We start from the raw sequence: 17756 nt of genomic DNA, 5'->3' as shown, positions 1-17756 counted from the left end.
ATGAAAAACCTCACTTTGATGTGTCTCTTAGGTGAGTTCATTAAGGTGCAATTGCTGATGTTACTAATATTTGTTCCGGTTTACATATCGTTTTATTCGCATATTGCTTAAGGGCACCCAAAGTGAATGAAGGCAGCACGCTGCACTGTTTTATGACATTTGTGAGGGTTTTGCTATGAAAACGGAGGACAAAAAGTTTAAAAATAGGATCATTTCAGTCAGTTTGTGTTAAAAAACTTAAGTATCCACAAACAGAAAACACAATTTGAGCTTGGTAACGATTTATTGAATCAATTCAAATTCAAATCAAGTAGTTTAATACAATTTGACATACATTTAAAAATATTGTATTCACTTACATTTAATATAATATTGATGCCTTAAAAGAGGGTTGGGCATAAACGTCAAAGTCAAGGCCCGCGGGACAAATGTGGCCCCTTGAGAAGGTTTTCTTCATCTCCTGAGAAGATCTTATTATTGTTTCATACACCAGGAATCGTCGTGTGGTTGTTGTGTCTCTTTGTACTTTATTTTATTGTTATTTGGTGAATGATAGAAAATTGCTATTATTTTTTTTTCTTAGAAGTGATTTTAGCCCACTTTTAAAGGGAACTGGTCTTTTGTGCCTGATAAATATTGAAAATTACTACTTCATTTATCTGATCATATTGGTATACGTTTGTTTGCTTTTTAGCAGGTTCACTCAGGCTCACTAGACTACAGGTATATATATATATATATATATATATATATATATATATATATATATATATATATATATATATACACACACATTTTAATTGGTATCAACATTTCAGCCTCGGCTTGGAGCTTAACATTTTATTCAGCCCTTCAATCCATTTGACTTTGAGACCTCTGGTGTTGGGAGTAAACAAATAGAATTTTTTTTTGGGAATAGAATTTAATTTTTTATTGTCATTTTTTTTAACAATGCACACAGAACGAAATGTCGATACACCTGACCCGTACCGTTAAACTGTAGCGAGCCGATGCAGCCGCAGCCAAACAGGGCGCCGCCATTTTAGACCGAACTGCTGTGTTGGGAGTCATTAGGTGACCAAACCCCCCAATTCCAAACCTTGAGCAAGCGCCCTACCACCCAAGACCATTCCTGGTCTTGGTGATTAAATCATCAAAATAAATTGAAATGAGAAAAAAATAATTTGTGTTTTGAAGTGCAAAATTGAAAACCTTTTAGATTTGAAGAAACAAATCTAAAAATACAAAATAACTTTCTTATAATCATATTACTCTGTAAAACTACAAACAGTATGAACTAAACAGCAGCAAGTATGGAGAACTAAGGTGGTCTACCACATTTGGATTTTAATGTGTTTAAAATTAGACATCAATGTTTTTGTTCATTGAGCATTTATAAAGAAATGTTTTTTGTTCTTCTTATGACACCAAAGCTCTTAAATAATCAGTTTTTCTTTCTCCAAGGATCGTACTTTGTCCTTGGACATTGTGTTTTCCCTCCTGGTAGGTCAAAAAACATGTTGCATTTTCCACAATAAACGTTGCCATCTTAATGTCTTACGTTCTTTCACAGGTTCATGTGATAGCTACATCAACATTACGGAACCATCTCGCAACTTCGCCTTCGTGTCTACTTCCTTCAGTGGCTACTCATTTGATGATGGTCACCTTACTAGTCAGTGGTCACGCTTTACTGGGATCGGTGGTGACAGAATAACAGATTACTGCATCACAGGACATGCAGGTGGCTTCCAAAGCACTATCCATTTCCCCTTTACATATCCGTCCGAGGAATCCGCAACGGCATCCACGGGATCCGCATACGTTAATGAAAGAGGGTGTGAGACTCATAGCATTGTAATAGAGGTGATACTCTGTCCAGGAGAATTCTACATATATAGGCCAACCAGTCACGCACTCTACCCGTCAGGCTATACAACTTGTAAGACAGTAAAGTAGGAATGAGTTCATTATTTTGGAAATTGGGTTAATCTGAGCCTTTGCATATTTGTATTTCCAGACCATACCATTTGTAGAAACAATTCTTGTGGACCACTTTCCAACTGCAACAGTAATGGAGGATGCATTTGTGTAAGAGGGTATGAAATACCGCCCAGCCATCTGCCCACAGGCGATTCCTATGGATGCACTGGTAAGTTCTTCACTGGTAAAATTTGTGTTCACATATACATGGGATGTGTATATATATCTTTGAACAGATATTGATGAGTGCGCAGCGAGTCTAAGTGTTTGTGGATATAATGCTGATTGTAATAACACAATTGGATCATACACTTGTACCTGCCAAGATGGTTACAATGGGACAAATCCAAACCAACCACCTGGAATACAAAATGCGTGTATAGGTAAAAATTGCAAATGATTTATTGACATACTCCGGTGAGAAGTGCTCCATGGTCTCCTCCCTCTCTGCAAGATATTGATGAGTGTCTTGAAGACGTTTGTGGTGCTGATGGGACATGTTCGAATGAGGCAGGAACTTTTCAATGTCAATGCAACGAAGGTTACCAAGATATAAGAAATGCCACTCCTATTTGCCAAGGTAAAATTGTATTCATTTCCCCATTTAGTTTTATATTCACAATTTTTCTCCTTGTCAGACTGCCTTTTTTAGCTCCAAATATATTTAGCATGGGTAACCGATTAAAATGATGTTTGACCCACTGGTTAGCGATTCCTGGCTCCTCCGTGTTATATGTAGAAGTGTTCTTGGGCAAGACACTGAATCCCTAATGCCCCCGATAGCAGGTCGTTGCCTTGCATGGCTGAAACTGTTATCAGTTAGTGTGTAAAAGGAAATAGTGTGGCGCACATTGTAAAGCGCGTTGGGAGGTCTCATTGACTTGAAAAGCGCTATATAAATGCAGACCATTTACATTTATATTTACATCTATTAGCTATTATTTTTTCACATTTTAGACAAAAATGAGCAAAAACAACCATATACTGCTATATTTTAAAGGACTGTTAGATAACATGTTTATATTTTTTCTGCATCACATGTAAAAATAGATAAATACAATTAACTTGAAGGTATTTTAATCATAATTTGACATAATATGGTAATGATACAAAACAAAGATACAAATAGTCACAATAGTAATAATAACAATACTTTAATGATAAACAGTAAATTATCCCTGTAATACTACAATATACTGTAGTATGCAATTGTAAATTTTAGACACCCATAGCAGTAGTAATTCAACATTTCATTTTTCTCAGAGTGATAAAATAAGTTTAGAAGACATTCAAAATAGGGAAAGAAGAATAATTGGATTTTGAACTTGCAGGGAGACTAACCCAAACCGCACAAAATTAATTTCAACCTATTCTAAAAGCCTTTATCTGAGCCAAATATTTGTTATTAAATCTCATAGGTTACAAAAGCAGATCTACTTTAAAGGGTAGACAACGATGTAAAATTCGCATCTTAGTTAAAACAATTGACAACACTGAGGTATAATAGTCAAAATAACAAACTGTCATCCTGTGCCATCTTCTTTGCAGGTGTCCAACATTCAAAACAAAATAAAACTAATACATAGAAAAATGTTTTAAGGTCTATTGAGTGGCAATAGACTATTCCTTCCTCACAGTTTATTTTTATTCCTAATTAATTGTCAGATATTGATGAATGCTTGGACTCTGCACTCTGTGGTCCGAATTCTGAATGTATCAACACACCTGGCCTCTATACCTGCGTGTGTCAAGTGGGCTTCTCTGCAACAGAAGAGGTGCAGCCACCAAGTGAAAAGAACATCTGTATTGGTAAACTCATTGCAAGTGGGATCCACAATTTCACATTTTCAATTTGGGAACATATCTTACTTTGACTTCTGCATGGCAGATCTTGACGAGTGTGAGGAAGAGGCCACAATCTGCGGTCCGGATGCTAACTGCACAAACTCAGTGGGCTCATATGTTTGCACCTGTTTTCATGGTTACAGGCTGAACAGCCCGGATGTGATCGCCAGCAATGCCAATCCTTGCACAGGTAGTACTTGTTAAATGTGCCCGTGCTTGGCAAACACCTAATAATCCTGTTTCTTTGAATAGATATAGACGAATGCAGAGAAATGACTGACATATGCGGTAAACAGACTTTGTGTAGTAATGCACCGGGCACATTCTATTGTTCCTGTCCTGACAGCTTTTACCCTTCAACTGGGATTATATGGATAGTTGGAGTCTCCTTCTGCAGAAGTATGTTTAAAATGACATTACGGTCTCATGATGACATGTGCGTCAAAGGATTGGAATTCCAGTGATTTACTGTATATGATTTCACAGGTCTAAAGGATATTCTAAATGAGATAACACCTCGAAAGGTAAGTGAGATTAAAACATATTCTGAATACGGGTAGGTCATATATTCTGTATGAGATGCTTGTGTTTGCTGCAGGGTCAGACAAAAGAGAGAGCGTTTCTCGACGACATGGACCAACAACTCTTAAACAACACAAATATCATTTTACCAATACCGGTAAGTGTTTTTTGCATCTTTACAATTACTATGAAATGAGTCGTCATCTTTTTGGAGGTTTATTAAACTTGGTGACGGACTGCCCCCCAAAAAAACAAACAAAAAACTCCAGAAAACCGCCACAATTCACTAGAAGATTATTTTCTTATTTTAAGTTTTATTGTTCTTATTTTACTTTATTTTCCTTTTGTTTTCGTTATTTATTAACTAGTGTATCTTTAATTGTTTTTTGTACCAAAACGTAAAATAAGACTAACAAACTAAATTTTATACTTATCGTCTTTTCTCGTTTCACTGGCATTGTGTTTTTTTGTCACTTTGAGTCACCGTAGGTTGTATTCTTCCTGCTTCTTTGTAGCACTTGTTTTCTGTTGCCTCTGTGTTGGTATACCTTTCTAAAATAACAATTTATGATGTTATTATTATTTTGTCACTACGTTATTACCATGTTAATTACTGGAAGTGGGGTGAAATAGAATCAATCAACCACAAAAAACACACATTTTATAGAACGTCACAACACCCCAGCACTGGTGAGCTATTTTCAGAACAGGTCCGCGAGGACCTCAGCTTTCCTTAGGGGGCACCCACGGACGCCATGTTGGAGACCCCTGCACTACACAATACATCAACAGTTGGTGGTTAAATATTACAGAGTGTCCCTTTAAAGCAGACCTGGGCACTCCGGTCCTGGAGGGCCGCACGTCCTGCCAGATTTTGAAGTTTGCTCTTTTTTAACTCAGGTGATACAAATTATAACCTCGTTAGCAAGCTAGTAAGTGCTCGTTAACGATACTGGTGATTGGAATCACCTGTATTGGATCAGAGAAACCTCAAAAATCATGCAGAACATGCGGCCCTCCAGGACCGGAGTGCCCAGGTCTGCTTTAAAGGTACCGTACTTGAGCACAAGATGGCACTGTATTGTCTAATGTGTTTGTTGTGTTATAATAATGTACTTACATTTGATAATATGACATAACATGAATGTTTTCAAAATGGGCAAAAGCACCTGCTAATGCTAAGAAAATTGTTTTCTTGAGAATATGTTTACTACATTTTCAGACAGGACATTTTTCAGTGCCCCATAAGCATTCATTGGAATACATTGGGGCAGCAGTAGCTCAGGATGTAGAGCGCTCGTCTTGGGATCAAGGGATCCCAGTTCAAATCCCGGCTCGTCCGTGTTACATGTCGAAGTGTCCTTGGGTAAGACACTGAACCCCTAATACCCCCAATAAGCAGGTTAGTCTTACATGGCTGCAATACAAGGCTGCTATTGGGAAAGCGCTTTGGGAAGTCATTGACTTGAAAAGCGTTATATAAATGCAGATCATTTCATTTATTTTCTAGTTTATGTCTGACAACTTAATGGCATTAATGCAAATGTATTTTCATTTCTTAGACAGTGGAAAACAGCTTCTCAGCATCTATGGTAGGTGTCAAGTTCCTCAAAGAAACACGTTTCATTTATGTTCTGGACACCAACATCTTTCAACATCAACTATCGGTTGCATAAAACGTGCAATAAAGGAAGTGTCTGGTGTCGGACCGAAGGCCAAGGAACTCAAGGTGAGCAGTGACGATGACGGCGAGTTAGGAAGTAAGATCCTGGCTATCTCAGACCATCTTGTGAGCGCTATGGTGTCGCCAGGCCAGAATGAAACCAAGACAAACTTGAACAGTTCAACAGTGGGTGAGAAATAACACTGAAAATACTGCGATTACTTCATGGAACTAATCTATTGGGAAATTTGTGTGTGCTAGCGTTAACACTTGAGACGACTGGGCCCGGAAGTCTTCATGAAAGAGACTTTCATCTCTCAGTAAATGAAAACTTTATGGACATTAACTTGGAAAGTCTGGCAAAAAACAACAATGGTGAGATTGAACAGGCAATTAACATATTTTGATATATTTGCTCTTCACCAAATGAACCACCGGTGTCAAACTCATGGCCCGCGAGCCAAACGTGGCCCGCCGCTTCATTTTGTGTGGCCTGTGAGACAATGCTGAGAGATGCGCAAGAGAAATACAAATGCTGCCCTACTTACGAATGAGTTCCGACGATCGTTCGTAAGTTGAATTTGTTTGTAAGTTGCTTATTTTCATAAAATAATATGCTCTATAAAGATAAATGGAGTTAAGTTTAACTTAATTTTGGAAGATGCGCTTCAAGAGGTCCTGCGCCGTGGTAAAAAGTGGCATAAAAAAAGCGTTCCGGCTATTTTCTTAACCACGTCAAGTTTTCTTATTCCACTTTCATTTAAAAAAATATGGCTCGCCTCTTCTTTACACTATAGACCGCCGGTATTAAATGGATGCATGAGATATTATACAATAAAAATGTCAAAGATTTGAAGATAGTATAGACATAGACAGTATAGAATGTTTCTTCGTTCATCACACAGTCCACTGACTCGTCCTGCTGCACGTGTTGTATACAAATCATCAAACGTTTGAACTTCTTCCTCACTGCCCCTCCAGATCTCTCCGACGCCCCCAGGGGGGCGGTACCACCCACTTTGGGAACCTCTGGTTTAGGGCAATACGAAAAATACGAATCGAAAAGAAATGGTACCTGTCTGTCTTTGCAGAAATTTAAGGACTCCCTTGCTCCTTTCTATGATAGATATAAAATTTAATAGCAAAGCACCCAAATTCAGGTAAACGTTTTCCTAAAAAAAAAAAAAAAAAAGCAAATAAACCTTTAAGTGTGAAACACATTGTAAGCGCTTTGGGTGGTCTTCATTGACTTGAAAAGTGCTATATAAATGCAGACCATTTACCATTTTACCATTTTAAAATTATTAAATCAATCATTGAAGTTAGTTTCTGTTTGCTATTTTTGGCCTTCTAGTCTGCATACATTTCCCTGAGTTGAATAAATTGTACTGGACATGTATTCAATTGTTGTTTAGCCTTTTTTTTTTACAAACGCACAATTGATATACATTCCAAGAATTCTTAATGAAGTAAGATCAATATGGAGAAAAAAAACACCTGTTTGATCCTCCGAAAAGACCCCCAATCCTCCACCATAGGCACGCTTTTTATGTAATTAATTCACTCGTCCAACCCTCGTAAGTATTTCTTTTTTGTGTCGTGTCCCCCGAGCTAAAATGACTCGGAATAAACAAACAGCGTTATTGTCTTTGTTATGGTGTCTCCAGGCTCAACTGCTGTTGCTTTTATGATCCTCACGGGTATTGAGGATCTTCTCAGTCATCGTTATTTTGAGAGCGAGAACAAGACGGAAATGTACTCGGATGTCATTACGGCAGTTTTACCTTCAGTCAACCACACCAATCTCACTGAGCCGGTCAACTTTACCATTCAACACAAGAGGGTTTTGTTTCTTTTTTGTTGGAAGCAAATCCTGACACAGACTTGCATTTTGTAGACATTGCACCTCTCATTCCAACAGAAACTACCTGAATCTGGCATGGTGACTTGTGTGTACTGGAAGGATGACACAGGAGAGAAAGGAATGAAAGAAGCTCGAGAGACCAAGAGCTGGTCGGTGGACGGATGCTGGGTCGCACACTCGAATGAAAATTTCACAGTGTGCAGCTGCTCTCATCTCTCCACATTTGCGCTCATTCTACAAATTGCTGAGGTATTATGGTATACTCAGTCTGTTATCAACCATTAACAACAAAATGGACATTTGAGAAGTTCTGACCTGGTGTTCATACTTTGTGGCAGCCTCCAGCAGAGGATGATTTTTTAGAGTGGCTTAACCGGATATGTGTGATAGTGGGACTCTTCTTCTTTGTTTTGGCCATCCTCACCTTTTTGCTGTGTAGCTGGAACCCCAAAATCAACAACACAGCACGTCTTCACCTGTGTCTTAACTTGTCCCTCTCTCATCTGTTGCTGTTGTGGAATGATAGTTACATTCAAGAGGAGGTACGTCAAAAGCCAGTTGTTACTACCATATGCAAATGATTGTTTGTTAGAATTGTCATTGATATCAACGCAGTGAAGAAATGTTTACAATGAGATTAGACATGGCACTTCAGGATAATCACATAAACAAGTTTTACAAGAGAAAAATTAAAGAATGTCGGGATAAAGATGCACATATAAGGTAGTGCTTGGAGATTGGCCCACGTTGTAAACGCATGTCACAATAGTGCAATGAAAAATAGTGCATCGTAAAAGTAAGAGGTAAAACACAAGCTAGATAGCGATAAGTCAATGCACCCATGCATGCCGGCATCTTGGTTAAGTATCAGTTGTTAATAGTTATTTTACAATCACTTCGTCCAAATACAGGAAACATTAAATGAGTGGGGTTAACAAGTAAATGTTTCAGTGCATATACCAACCTTTTTGACTAGTAAATGCAATAATAGCCAATACCACTGCCTTCTAGTGGCTAATCAACAATCTGGAACCTGTAAATAAATCAATAGGAAATTGCAATTTAATAATTGTATTTTAAGTATTTAAATGTAAATTAGTTAGCGCCTATTAGTGGTAAAAAACATAATTTATTAAAGTTTTTTTATTTCTTAATACAAAACCAACACAGCTGAACTTTCACATAGACATTTGCATTCATTTTACATGACATATTGTTCATTTAGAGGGAGCTGAATCAATTGTACACCATCTTGCTGCATGAGTGTCTGCCATTTTGCTGCTATGGCTACCCCACAAATTCAAAAGCCTTGTGAAAGGCTGGTAAAAAACAGGACCAAAAAATGATGAGTTTGATCACTTTGAATCATTGTGGTTTGTGTTCTTCCTTATGCCCCTTTAACCTTTAAGAGTACTTAATATTTTAGTCTGAAATAATGTAGTGTAGAACATACCCGAAAATAGTGACATACATCTGTTTACATCAATTTTACAAATGTTTTGAAGGGCAAAATTATCAATGAACAACTTAAGTAGGAGGTGGTTGCAAAATTAGGCGCAACCCCCTTAAAACTGGAATATGGCTCATAATTAAGTAATTATATTCAGATTTATGTTGATTACCATTACCTGTTCCCAGCCCCACAGTCAGTAGTTTTAGCACAAAAATTGCGCTGGAATACTAACAGGTGATTTGAGCAAATTACCAAGTTTATTGTGATATTGGGGATAATTTGGCATTAGCTACAAGTTCAAAAAGGTTGATTCACTGCATATGTCTCTTCTGAAGATATGATTTCTCAAATTCAAACTGATTTTTGCTACACCTTGACTTGGTGTACAATGAACAATATTTTAATGACATCCTGATGAAAATTTCTGCTGCCTCCACAGCTGGCATGCACTGTCATAGCTGGGATCCTCCACTTCTCAGTAGTTGCAAGCTTTGTGTGGATGCTGTTAGAGGCCTTACAACTTCACCTACTGGTCCAGAAGCTCTCCAGAGTGCAGGTGATCCAGAGAGACGGCCTTCCCAGGCTCCTGCTCTGCCTTATCGGCTATGGGGTCCCGTTCCTGATTGTGGGGGTTTCCGCACTGGTGTACTCTGATGGATACGGAGCCACGAGTTCAGATGAGTGAGTTGCACAACACAGAAGCATGAAGGCTTGTTTGTGTTTTCCATAATGCGGTAATCCCTCGATCAATGGTGGTTTACTTTTAGGGTTGTCCATACTTTGTGGATTTTGAAGTGAATTGTCTTTATTGTCATTGATATCAATATTTTCTGCATTGTGTTCTGCAGTACACAGCAAATGCTATCACGGGAATATGGGGGGGGGGTTTGTGTGTGTGTGTGTGTGTGTGTGTGTGTGTGTGTGTGTTCGGGTGGCGTGACTGTCTGTGGTCTGTGAGAGCAACTGTAATAGGCTTGTGAATGCTGTCACTCAAAGAGCCGGGGTGGTATGGGCACACAAGTCAATAGGTCCACCCCCCAAAAACAAACTGCTTAACACGGCTACAGCAGGGATTTTAGCAGTTCGTTACATTGGAAGGAACATCATCAATTAAAAGTGGACTCTGAATGAAGTCAGAAGAGCGCAAAAAATAAATGCTTATCACCAACGGGTGCTGTGTGATTTGTTATCTGGTTCAGAAAGATACTGAGTTGGCATTGGGAGAGAAGGCAATAGCTGCTAGGCTACGTAACAACTCTGACAAGCTACCCCTGCTGAGCTTGTAGCTCACCAACGCTAGATCAAATTCTGTGTCCTGTGTGGGTCTGTTTGTAGATCTATAGTCATTTTCTTAGTCTTGTACACCATGTGTAACTGATATCTAAATGTTTTCTACTTTGTGCGTTTTAACTGTCGCATGATTTTTTGGAACGTAAACCCCGTGAAAAACAAGAGATTACTGTAGTGTGTAATAATGGCAAGCAAGAAAAGAAATGCTAATACTCGGATGAATTTCAGATGCTGGCTGTCACAGAAACGTAACTTCCACTGGGCTGTTTCAGGACCTGTCATTACCCTCCTTGCAGTGAGTAGGAAGTTGAATCAAAACACAGCTGAAACGAAAATACTTTTCTAACTTTAAACTCTCTGTGGGTGCTAGCTTAACATCATCCTGTTCTGTGCAACTTTATGGAGTCTGAGACCCACCTTGGCCAACATGAGAAGCGACGTATCGCAATCCAGAGACACAAGGTCAGTATTTTGTGTCTTTCCCTGTTGTAGCAGGTCAGTGATCACATTCACTTAATATTTTCCCACAATAACAAAAGTTGGTCTTTTTTTGGCATTTATGTGCACTGCAAATAGACACTTCACTGAACTGAATGCAGCAAACAATTCGATTATTGTTTTAAAAAACAGAAAGCATTCATTTATAATCTGCACGAGGCACACTTCAAAGCTATGATGTGCAGAGGCTGTGCCCCACATGTCATAATCATAGATATAAAATTGAAAATGTATCAAATTCTTATATTCATTCAGTGTTAAAGTTCTTTCTCATCCAACATCACAATTTTTTGAGTTTTTATTTTGAAAATCACAGAATCTTTACACTATATAATGAATATTACAAATATAAACGCCTGAGCAACTACAGATGCCCGTGTGAGCCATGCAATTCTCCTGCCTTATTGCAGAGGGGGAAAGTCATAACAAGGATTATGATTTGGTGCATATCTCAGCCCCAAACATCAGAATCATTGAAAGTGTTAGCAAACGATCAGCAGGTTGATACATCCAATATTTTTTTGGTCATTGCATGGACTTCTTTTTATAATGGTCACAGATATAAGTTTCAGGTGCCTAGACCTACCAGCAACTTGCATGGAAACTTTATTTCTTTCAGGATACCAAAAATTTGGAATTTTTTGCCTGACCGGGTTATTAGTGCAAATACGGTGCAAACCTTTAAGCAAAGGTTGGCAGAAATAGATTTGTCACATTTTCTTAGGGGAGGGGGCGTAAGGTGACCATATTTGGCCATGCTCACTCTCAGCATTAGTTTTTTTGTGTCATGTTTTGATTAATGTATCCAACAATACCTTCAATAAACATTTATTATTTTTTATTTATTTAATGGAGGATTGGCTATCCTTCGATGCTTCTATTCAGAAGAACTAGCGCATAGACAATAAATGCAACAGTTTATGTACTGCTTTCTTGCTCTGCCAGTCAAAAGATATAGGTTTATTCATAAATCTACCTCACTAGAAACGAACCTCACTGCACCTCATTGCTTCAAATAATAATAGTTAGATTTTTCGGTATTCTGTAATTTTCTTAAAAAGAGGTTTATTTGTCTTCGCAGGTTGATTATTTTCAAAATTGTGACCCAGTTTGTCATATTGGGCTGTACCTGGATTATTGGACTGTATCAGAGCAATCTGTTCTTTCACGTCCTCTTCATACTACTCAACTCTCAGCAGGGAACTGTCCTCTACATTGTTCACTGTGTGCTCAACAAAGAGGTCAGACTCAAGTAATTACATCGAACACACATCACATGGCAGAATTGGGGCCAACGCTCGAGTGTGGTTATGTAAATCTTTGGAGAATTACAGAACACTTATTTTATCTCATCTCATCAGCTGCACCGCTTATCCTCAGTAGGGTCGCGGGGGTGCTGGAGCCCATCCCAGCAATCATCTGGCAGTGGGCAGGGGACATCCTGAACTGTTTGCCAGCCAATCGCATGGCACACAGGGACAGACAACTCACTCGCTCATTCACACCTAGGGACAATTTGGACCGGCCAATTCACCTGATATGCATGTTTTTGGAATGTGGGAGGAAACCGGAGTGCCCGGAGGAAACCCACGCAAGCACGGGGAGAACATACAAACTCCGCACAGGAAGTCTGGAGCTGGATTTGAACCCACGCAGGAGGTTCCCATGACATGAACTGTGCCGCACATAGAGGTAAGATCGGGCCAAAAAAAAGCACCCGAGCCCGACGCAGGCCCGAGGGGTATTAAACCCGACCCGGACCGAGCCCGACTAATTAACTGGATTTGCTGGCCCGGCCCGAGGGGGCCCGAAATTACATATTTTATTTATAAGGAGGGGTGATTTATGATAACAAATTAAACTCTGCCTTTTGTTACAACATCTAGGCCTAAGTTAAATAAAACTGTATAAACATTTACATCTTTTATATTTCTGTGTCTGCACTGCAGATGTTACATTAAGCGACAATCTGTCATTGACGGGTTTTTTTTTTTGAGGTAGCGAAAACATTTAAGGGCGTCCGTCATTTTGACGACTTGATCATTGGGCCATAATCCACAGCAGCAGTAGTAGTACGTCCTTAAGATTTTAGCGCAGCACTTTCATTGAGTGGGTGTTGACGTGTTGTGCCCTTTTCCGACTCCTATGCAAATTCCCCCCCCCCCTGATCGTATTCTATATAAAACGCTTATTAAAACAATAAAGCGAGCTAATTATAATAATTGGGAGATCCTAGTCTATATAACGCGTTTATTTAAACAATAAAGCGTGATTTTATTCTGCAAATTGCGTTTTTTAACGCGGATGAAAATGTCACCAACGTCAATGTACGCTTCCGACAAAAGCGATCGTATTCTATATAAAACGCTTATTAAAACAATAAAGCGAGCTAATTATAACAATTGGGAGATCCTAGTCTATATAACGCGTTTATTTAAACAATAAAGCGCGATCGTATTCTACAGATTGCGTTTTTTAACGCGGATGAAAATGTCACCAACGTCAATGTACGCTTCCGACAAAAGCGATCGTATTCTATATAATACGCTTTAAAACAAAATAAAGCGAGCTAATTATAATAATTGGGAGATTCTAGTCTATATAACGCGTTTATTTAAACAATAAAGCGCGATCGTATTTTACAAAATGCGTTTGTTAATGCGGATGGAAAAGTCACCAACGTCACTGTACGCTATGATTTCCGCAATCACAACTAATTGTACACAAATAATATTTATTTGATTTACTATATTCTTTGGTCTAGTATCCATACATAGTTTAAGTATATATTTTTAATGAACATATATTTATAATTATTAATTAATTTAAAAAAAAAAAAAAAAAAAAAAAAAAAAGCAGGACCGAACCCGACCCGACCCGACCGTATGACTGACATTTCAGGCCCGACCCGGCCCGAAATTGCCTCGGGTTCGGGTTCGGGCTCGGGCCATAAATCTTAGGTCTAGCCGCACATGCGCTAACCACTGCCCCGCCGTGCTGCCCACACTTACTTTATTTACTTTTTATTTTGCAGGTTCGAGAGGAGTACAAGAAATGGTTTACGTGCTCGTTTAAAAAGAAAGAAGGTGGTTCTGGTTCTGTGGTGAGTGTTTTCTATTTGGTTTTCATGTTTCCTGCATTGTGCAACTTTTATATTAGAATGCTCAATACCGGTGACGTGCGGTGAGGTTCTTTTCGGGTGAGGTACAGTCAGATTGACAAATAAATGAACATACAGATTTTTTAATCATTTCATTGGCAGAACATGAAAACAATATACAAACTGTAGCAGAGTAAAAAGGTTATATAGTCTAACCTTAACTTACAACTGCTTCTTTTGGATACAATTATAAATAGATAGGTATTCCTGCATTTAAAAGGAAAAATCCATGCAATAAGGAAAATTACAGACGCTGCCCTACTTACGAAAGTAGTCATTTGAATTTATTCACAAGTTGCTTCAGTGCTATATTTTGTATTTTTAAGGTTTATATACGTATGTTTAAGGATCGTATACGTGACCTGTATTGTTTTGTACTAAAAAATAAACATTTCATGAAATAATATGCTCTATAAAGTTAAATAAAGTTAAGTTTAACTTAGTTTTGGAAGATGCGCTTCAAGAGGTACTACTCTGTGGTAAAGTGGCCGAAAAAAGCAATCCAACCATTTTCTCAACCGCATCAAGCTTTCTTATTCCACTTTTGTTTCAAAAGAAACGGATCGCCTCTTCTTCACACTTTACACCAACCATGTTGAATGGATGTATGAGATATTAAACAATAAAAATGTCATGGTTCTTAGCATCCTGGAGATACAGTATAGAATGTTTACACACCAAATAGGAAAATGAAGCGGATTTCTTTGGGGTGGATGCTGGGTGTCCTCACATAGCGCCACACGGCGGAAAGAAGCAACACAGCACTGTCCTGTACTCAGAAAAAGGTGCACAATACAAAATCTAACTTACAGCAATGTCCAAGTATTTTTCGACATCCCAAAAAGAATGTTTGTGTCTACCGTTAGTCGTAACTCGAATGTTCGTAAGTATGGGAGCGTCGGTACTGGATGGCTTGACTTGCTGTGATCTTGCTAATATTCCGCATCTGCAGACGCTCAGCTCTGTATTATGTCATATACTTCTTTTATTCATAATATTCATAACATAGTGTGAAAATCAGCAATTTTGCAAAGAAAATCCCCAAATTTTAAAAATAAAACTGAAAAACTAAAACATAAAATGAATATAATTATTGAATATAGTTTTAATTTTAGATTTCCATTATGAAAGGTGAGGCACAGCATCACTTCTCAAAATTGCAAAAATCACAGCAACAAGAAGATACATTAGCAGATACCTTAATTTTTCTCACTTTAAGTATTCTTTAATCGTTTAACTATATTTTCAACTTTATATTTACTGTAAAAGGTGAGTTAGCTGGTTACTGGTAATTGAAATGTAATATTTAATTAGATGTTTTTTAATTATTATTATTTTTCCCATCCACTGATAGATACATTTGGATTATTTCTAATTGATAAATTAATTTGATATTTTTTTATGACAATAATTATTAAACGTACAGTTGGTGGGACAATTTCTATTTTTTAATAAGAAAGTAATACATGAAGTGAGAAATAAATATATGCATATTCATTAACTTTTTTTGTTTTGTTAAAATAACGTAACTAAAGATATAACGTGATATTGATAAAAGTATTAATGCGTTAGTTTAGAAAATCAGTCTACAAATACTACTTGTCTCATGGTGGATACCACTGTTAACTTTCTGTGTAGATTTCTTGTTATTGTGAAAATATCTAGTTTCCCATATGACTTGAAAAATAATTTAAAAATATACCTACGATCATAAAAAAAATCCTAAAATGAGCAAAAATGGGGCTCTAATTTATGCATATTAATTATTTAAGAATATTAAGATGTAACAAAAATTGTTAGTTCCTAAGTGACAATTAGACAAATTTTCTGAAAGAAATATGAACGCAAGTGTTTATAGAGGGATACTGACACTTTATACTATCTTGCAAAGAATGAACGAATCAGGGCTTCTTCTATTGTATTGACCAATCACACACGTTGCAATGTTGCCATCTCTTCCCTGTTTCATAATTATGTTTTTCATTAAACATAATCAAGAAAATGTTTGTGGAGCTCATTTCAATCTTCGTTTTTTAAGCCCCAATGTTGAATATTTGACCACTAAATGGGACTGTCTTGTCAATTGCGAACGAAAACAAGTGCCACAAAGCAAAGCATAGCAGCAAATTGCAAGACAAACACGGTGGCGACCTAGGATTTCTTTTTAAAATAAAAATTGAAATCGATATAGTTGTTCAGGTGGGCGGCACGGCAAAGCAGGGGTTAGCGTGTGTGCTGCGCAGTTCTGAGGTCATAGATTCAAATCCAGCGACCAGCCTTCCTGTGCGGAATTTGCATGTTCTCCTCGTGCCTGTGTGCGTTTCGTTCGGGCACTCCGGTTTCCTCCCATATTCCAAAAACATGCATGTCATGTTAATAGGCCGGTCTAAATTGTCCCTAGGTGTGAATAAGCGAATTAGTGGTCTGTCTCTGTGTGCCCTGCAACTGGCTGGCAACCAGTTCAGGGTGTCCCCTGCCCACAGCCCAAAGATATCTGAGATGGGCTCCAGCACCCCTGCGACCCTACTGAGGATAAGTGGTGCAGATAATGGATGTATGGCTGGATATTGAAGAGATTTTCCTCAGATATCATTACTTTATGATGAGATTTGAAAAAATTAGCGTTAGCGTTTTTCTTTTTTTTACAGAAAGAGACACAGTCAGTGTCTGAGGACCTGGACCAGCGGTCGGCAACCTTTGACACCGAAAGAGCCATTTGAACCCGGTTTCCACGGAAAAGAAAACACTGGGAGCCGCACATCTAAAATGAAAAAAAAAAAAATTCTACTACTTTACCGCAGCATGTTTCTTATGAAATCCACGTGCTACAGAGAAAATTACATTTTATTCATTTAATGAACACATTTTGAATTCTTGAAAAATAATAACAATGAATGTCTCTTTCAAATAAATAAAAAAGCTGAATTTAAATTGTCCATGTAGCAAATGAAAGCAGAAAAATGCCATGAGGCGTCATCCTTATATCAATTTATCTTATCTAAAATGAAGATGACACTGTATATATTGCTTTTTCTTACCTTTACACTTTGTATAAACAACTATAGTGTGGTTATGTCTTATGAAGTGCTACGGAGAAAATTAAATTAAATTTTTCCGATGTAATGAACACATTTTGAATTCTTGAAAAAATAATAATGTCTGAATGTCTCTTTCGAATAAATCAAAAAGCTGAATTTAAATTGTGCATGCAGAAAACAAAAGGGAAAAATCCGTGAGCCGTCATCCTTATATCGCCTTGGGCTTTCAAAGTATGCAGCGGAGCCTAGACCTGAATATATAAAATAAATTGGGGGAAAAAGCACTGTGTCACTAAACAATGAAAATTAAATATTTGCAAAATATCTGCATAAATATTTATTTTACCTGGTTAATGGGACTTCTGCTCCTGAACCTCTGCGCACAGCTTCTGCAAATTGGGGCTGTACGAAGTCACTTTCATCTTTACGCAGGACTGTAA

The 17756-nt window shown here is 37.8% G+C and overlaps 1 protein-coding gene across 1 annotated transcript; it reads left to right on the top strand.

The window, feature by feature from the left end:
• On the top strand, nucleotides 1–17237 carry LOC148374134 (uncharacterized). The gene is made up of 23 exons (XM_088320737.1): nucleotides 1–31; nucleotides 1465–1503; nucleotides 1574–1942; nucleotides 2021–2152; nucleotides 2220–2366; nucleotides 2438–2563; nucleotides 3649–3792; nucleotides 3872–4018; nucleotides 4081–4227; nucleotides 4315–4352; nucleotides 4427–4507; nucleotides 5913–5942; nucleotides 6041–6203; nucleotides 6275–6388; nucleotides 7681–7856; nucleotides 7935–8126; nucleotides 8216–8419; nucleotides 9770–10011; nucleotides 10849–10915; nucleotides 10991–11082; nucleotides 12200–12359; nucleotides 14153–14218; nucleotides 16927–17237. Exons 1-23 carry the CDS (start codon nucleotides 1–3, stop codon nucleotides 16996–16998), a joined length of 2979 nt encoding a protein of 992 aa, XP_088176863.1. The 3' UTR covers nucleotides 16999–17237.
• The last annotated feature ends 519 nt before the right edge of the window (nucleotides 17238–17756 follow it).

Source organism: Urocampus carinirostris, chromosome 1 (assembly GCF_059441175.1).
Source record: "Urocampus carinirostris isolate Australia breed hairy pipefish chromosome 1, RoL_Ucar_1.0, whole genome shotgun sequence".
In the NCBI taxonomy this organism is placed as follows: Eukaryota; Metazoa; Chordata; class Actinopteri; order Syngnathiformes; family Syngnathidae; genus Urocampus; species Urocampus carinirostris.
The sequence above is the reverse complement of the archived record's forward strand: the minus strand, read 5'-3'. Positions and strand labels throughout refer to the sequence as shown.

Bases quoted from the DNA above. Each gene is read 5' to 3' on its own strand.
- LOC148374134 (XM_088320737.1), top strand. From the start codon at position 1: ATGAAAAACCTCACTTTGATGTGTCTCTTAG. The intron at 1,943-2,020 runs GTAAGACAGTAA...TTGTATTTCCAG, and splicing joins CCCGTCAGGCTATACAACTT to ACCATACCATTTGTAGAAAC. The intron at 3,793-3,871 runs GTAAACTCATTG...TCTGCATGGCAG, and splicing joins TGAAAAGAACATCTGTATTG to ATCTTGACGAGTGTGAGGAA.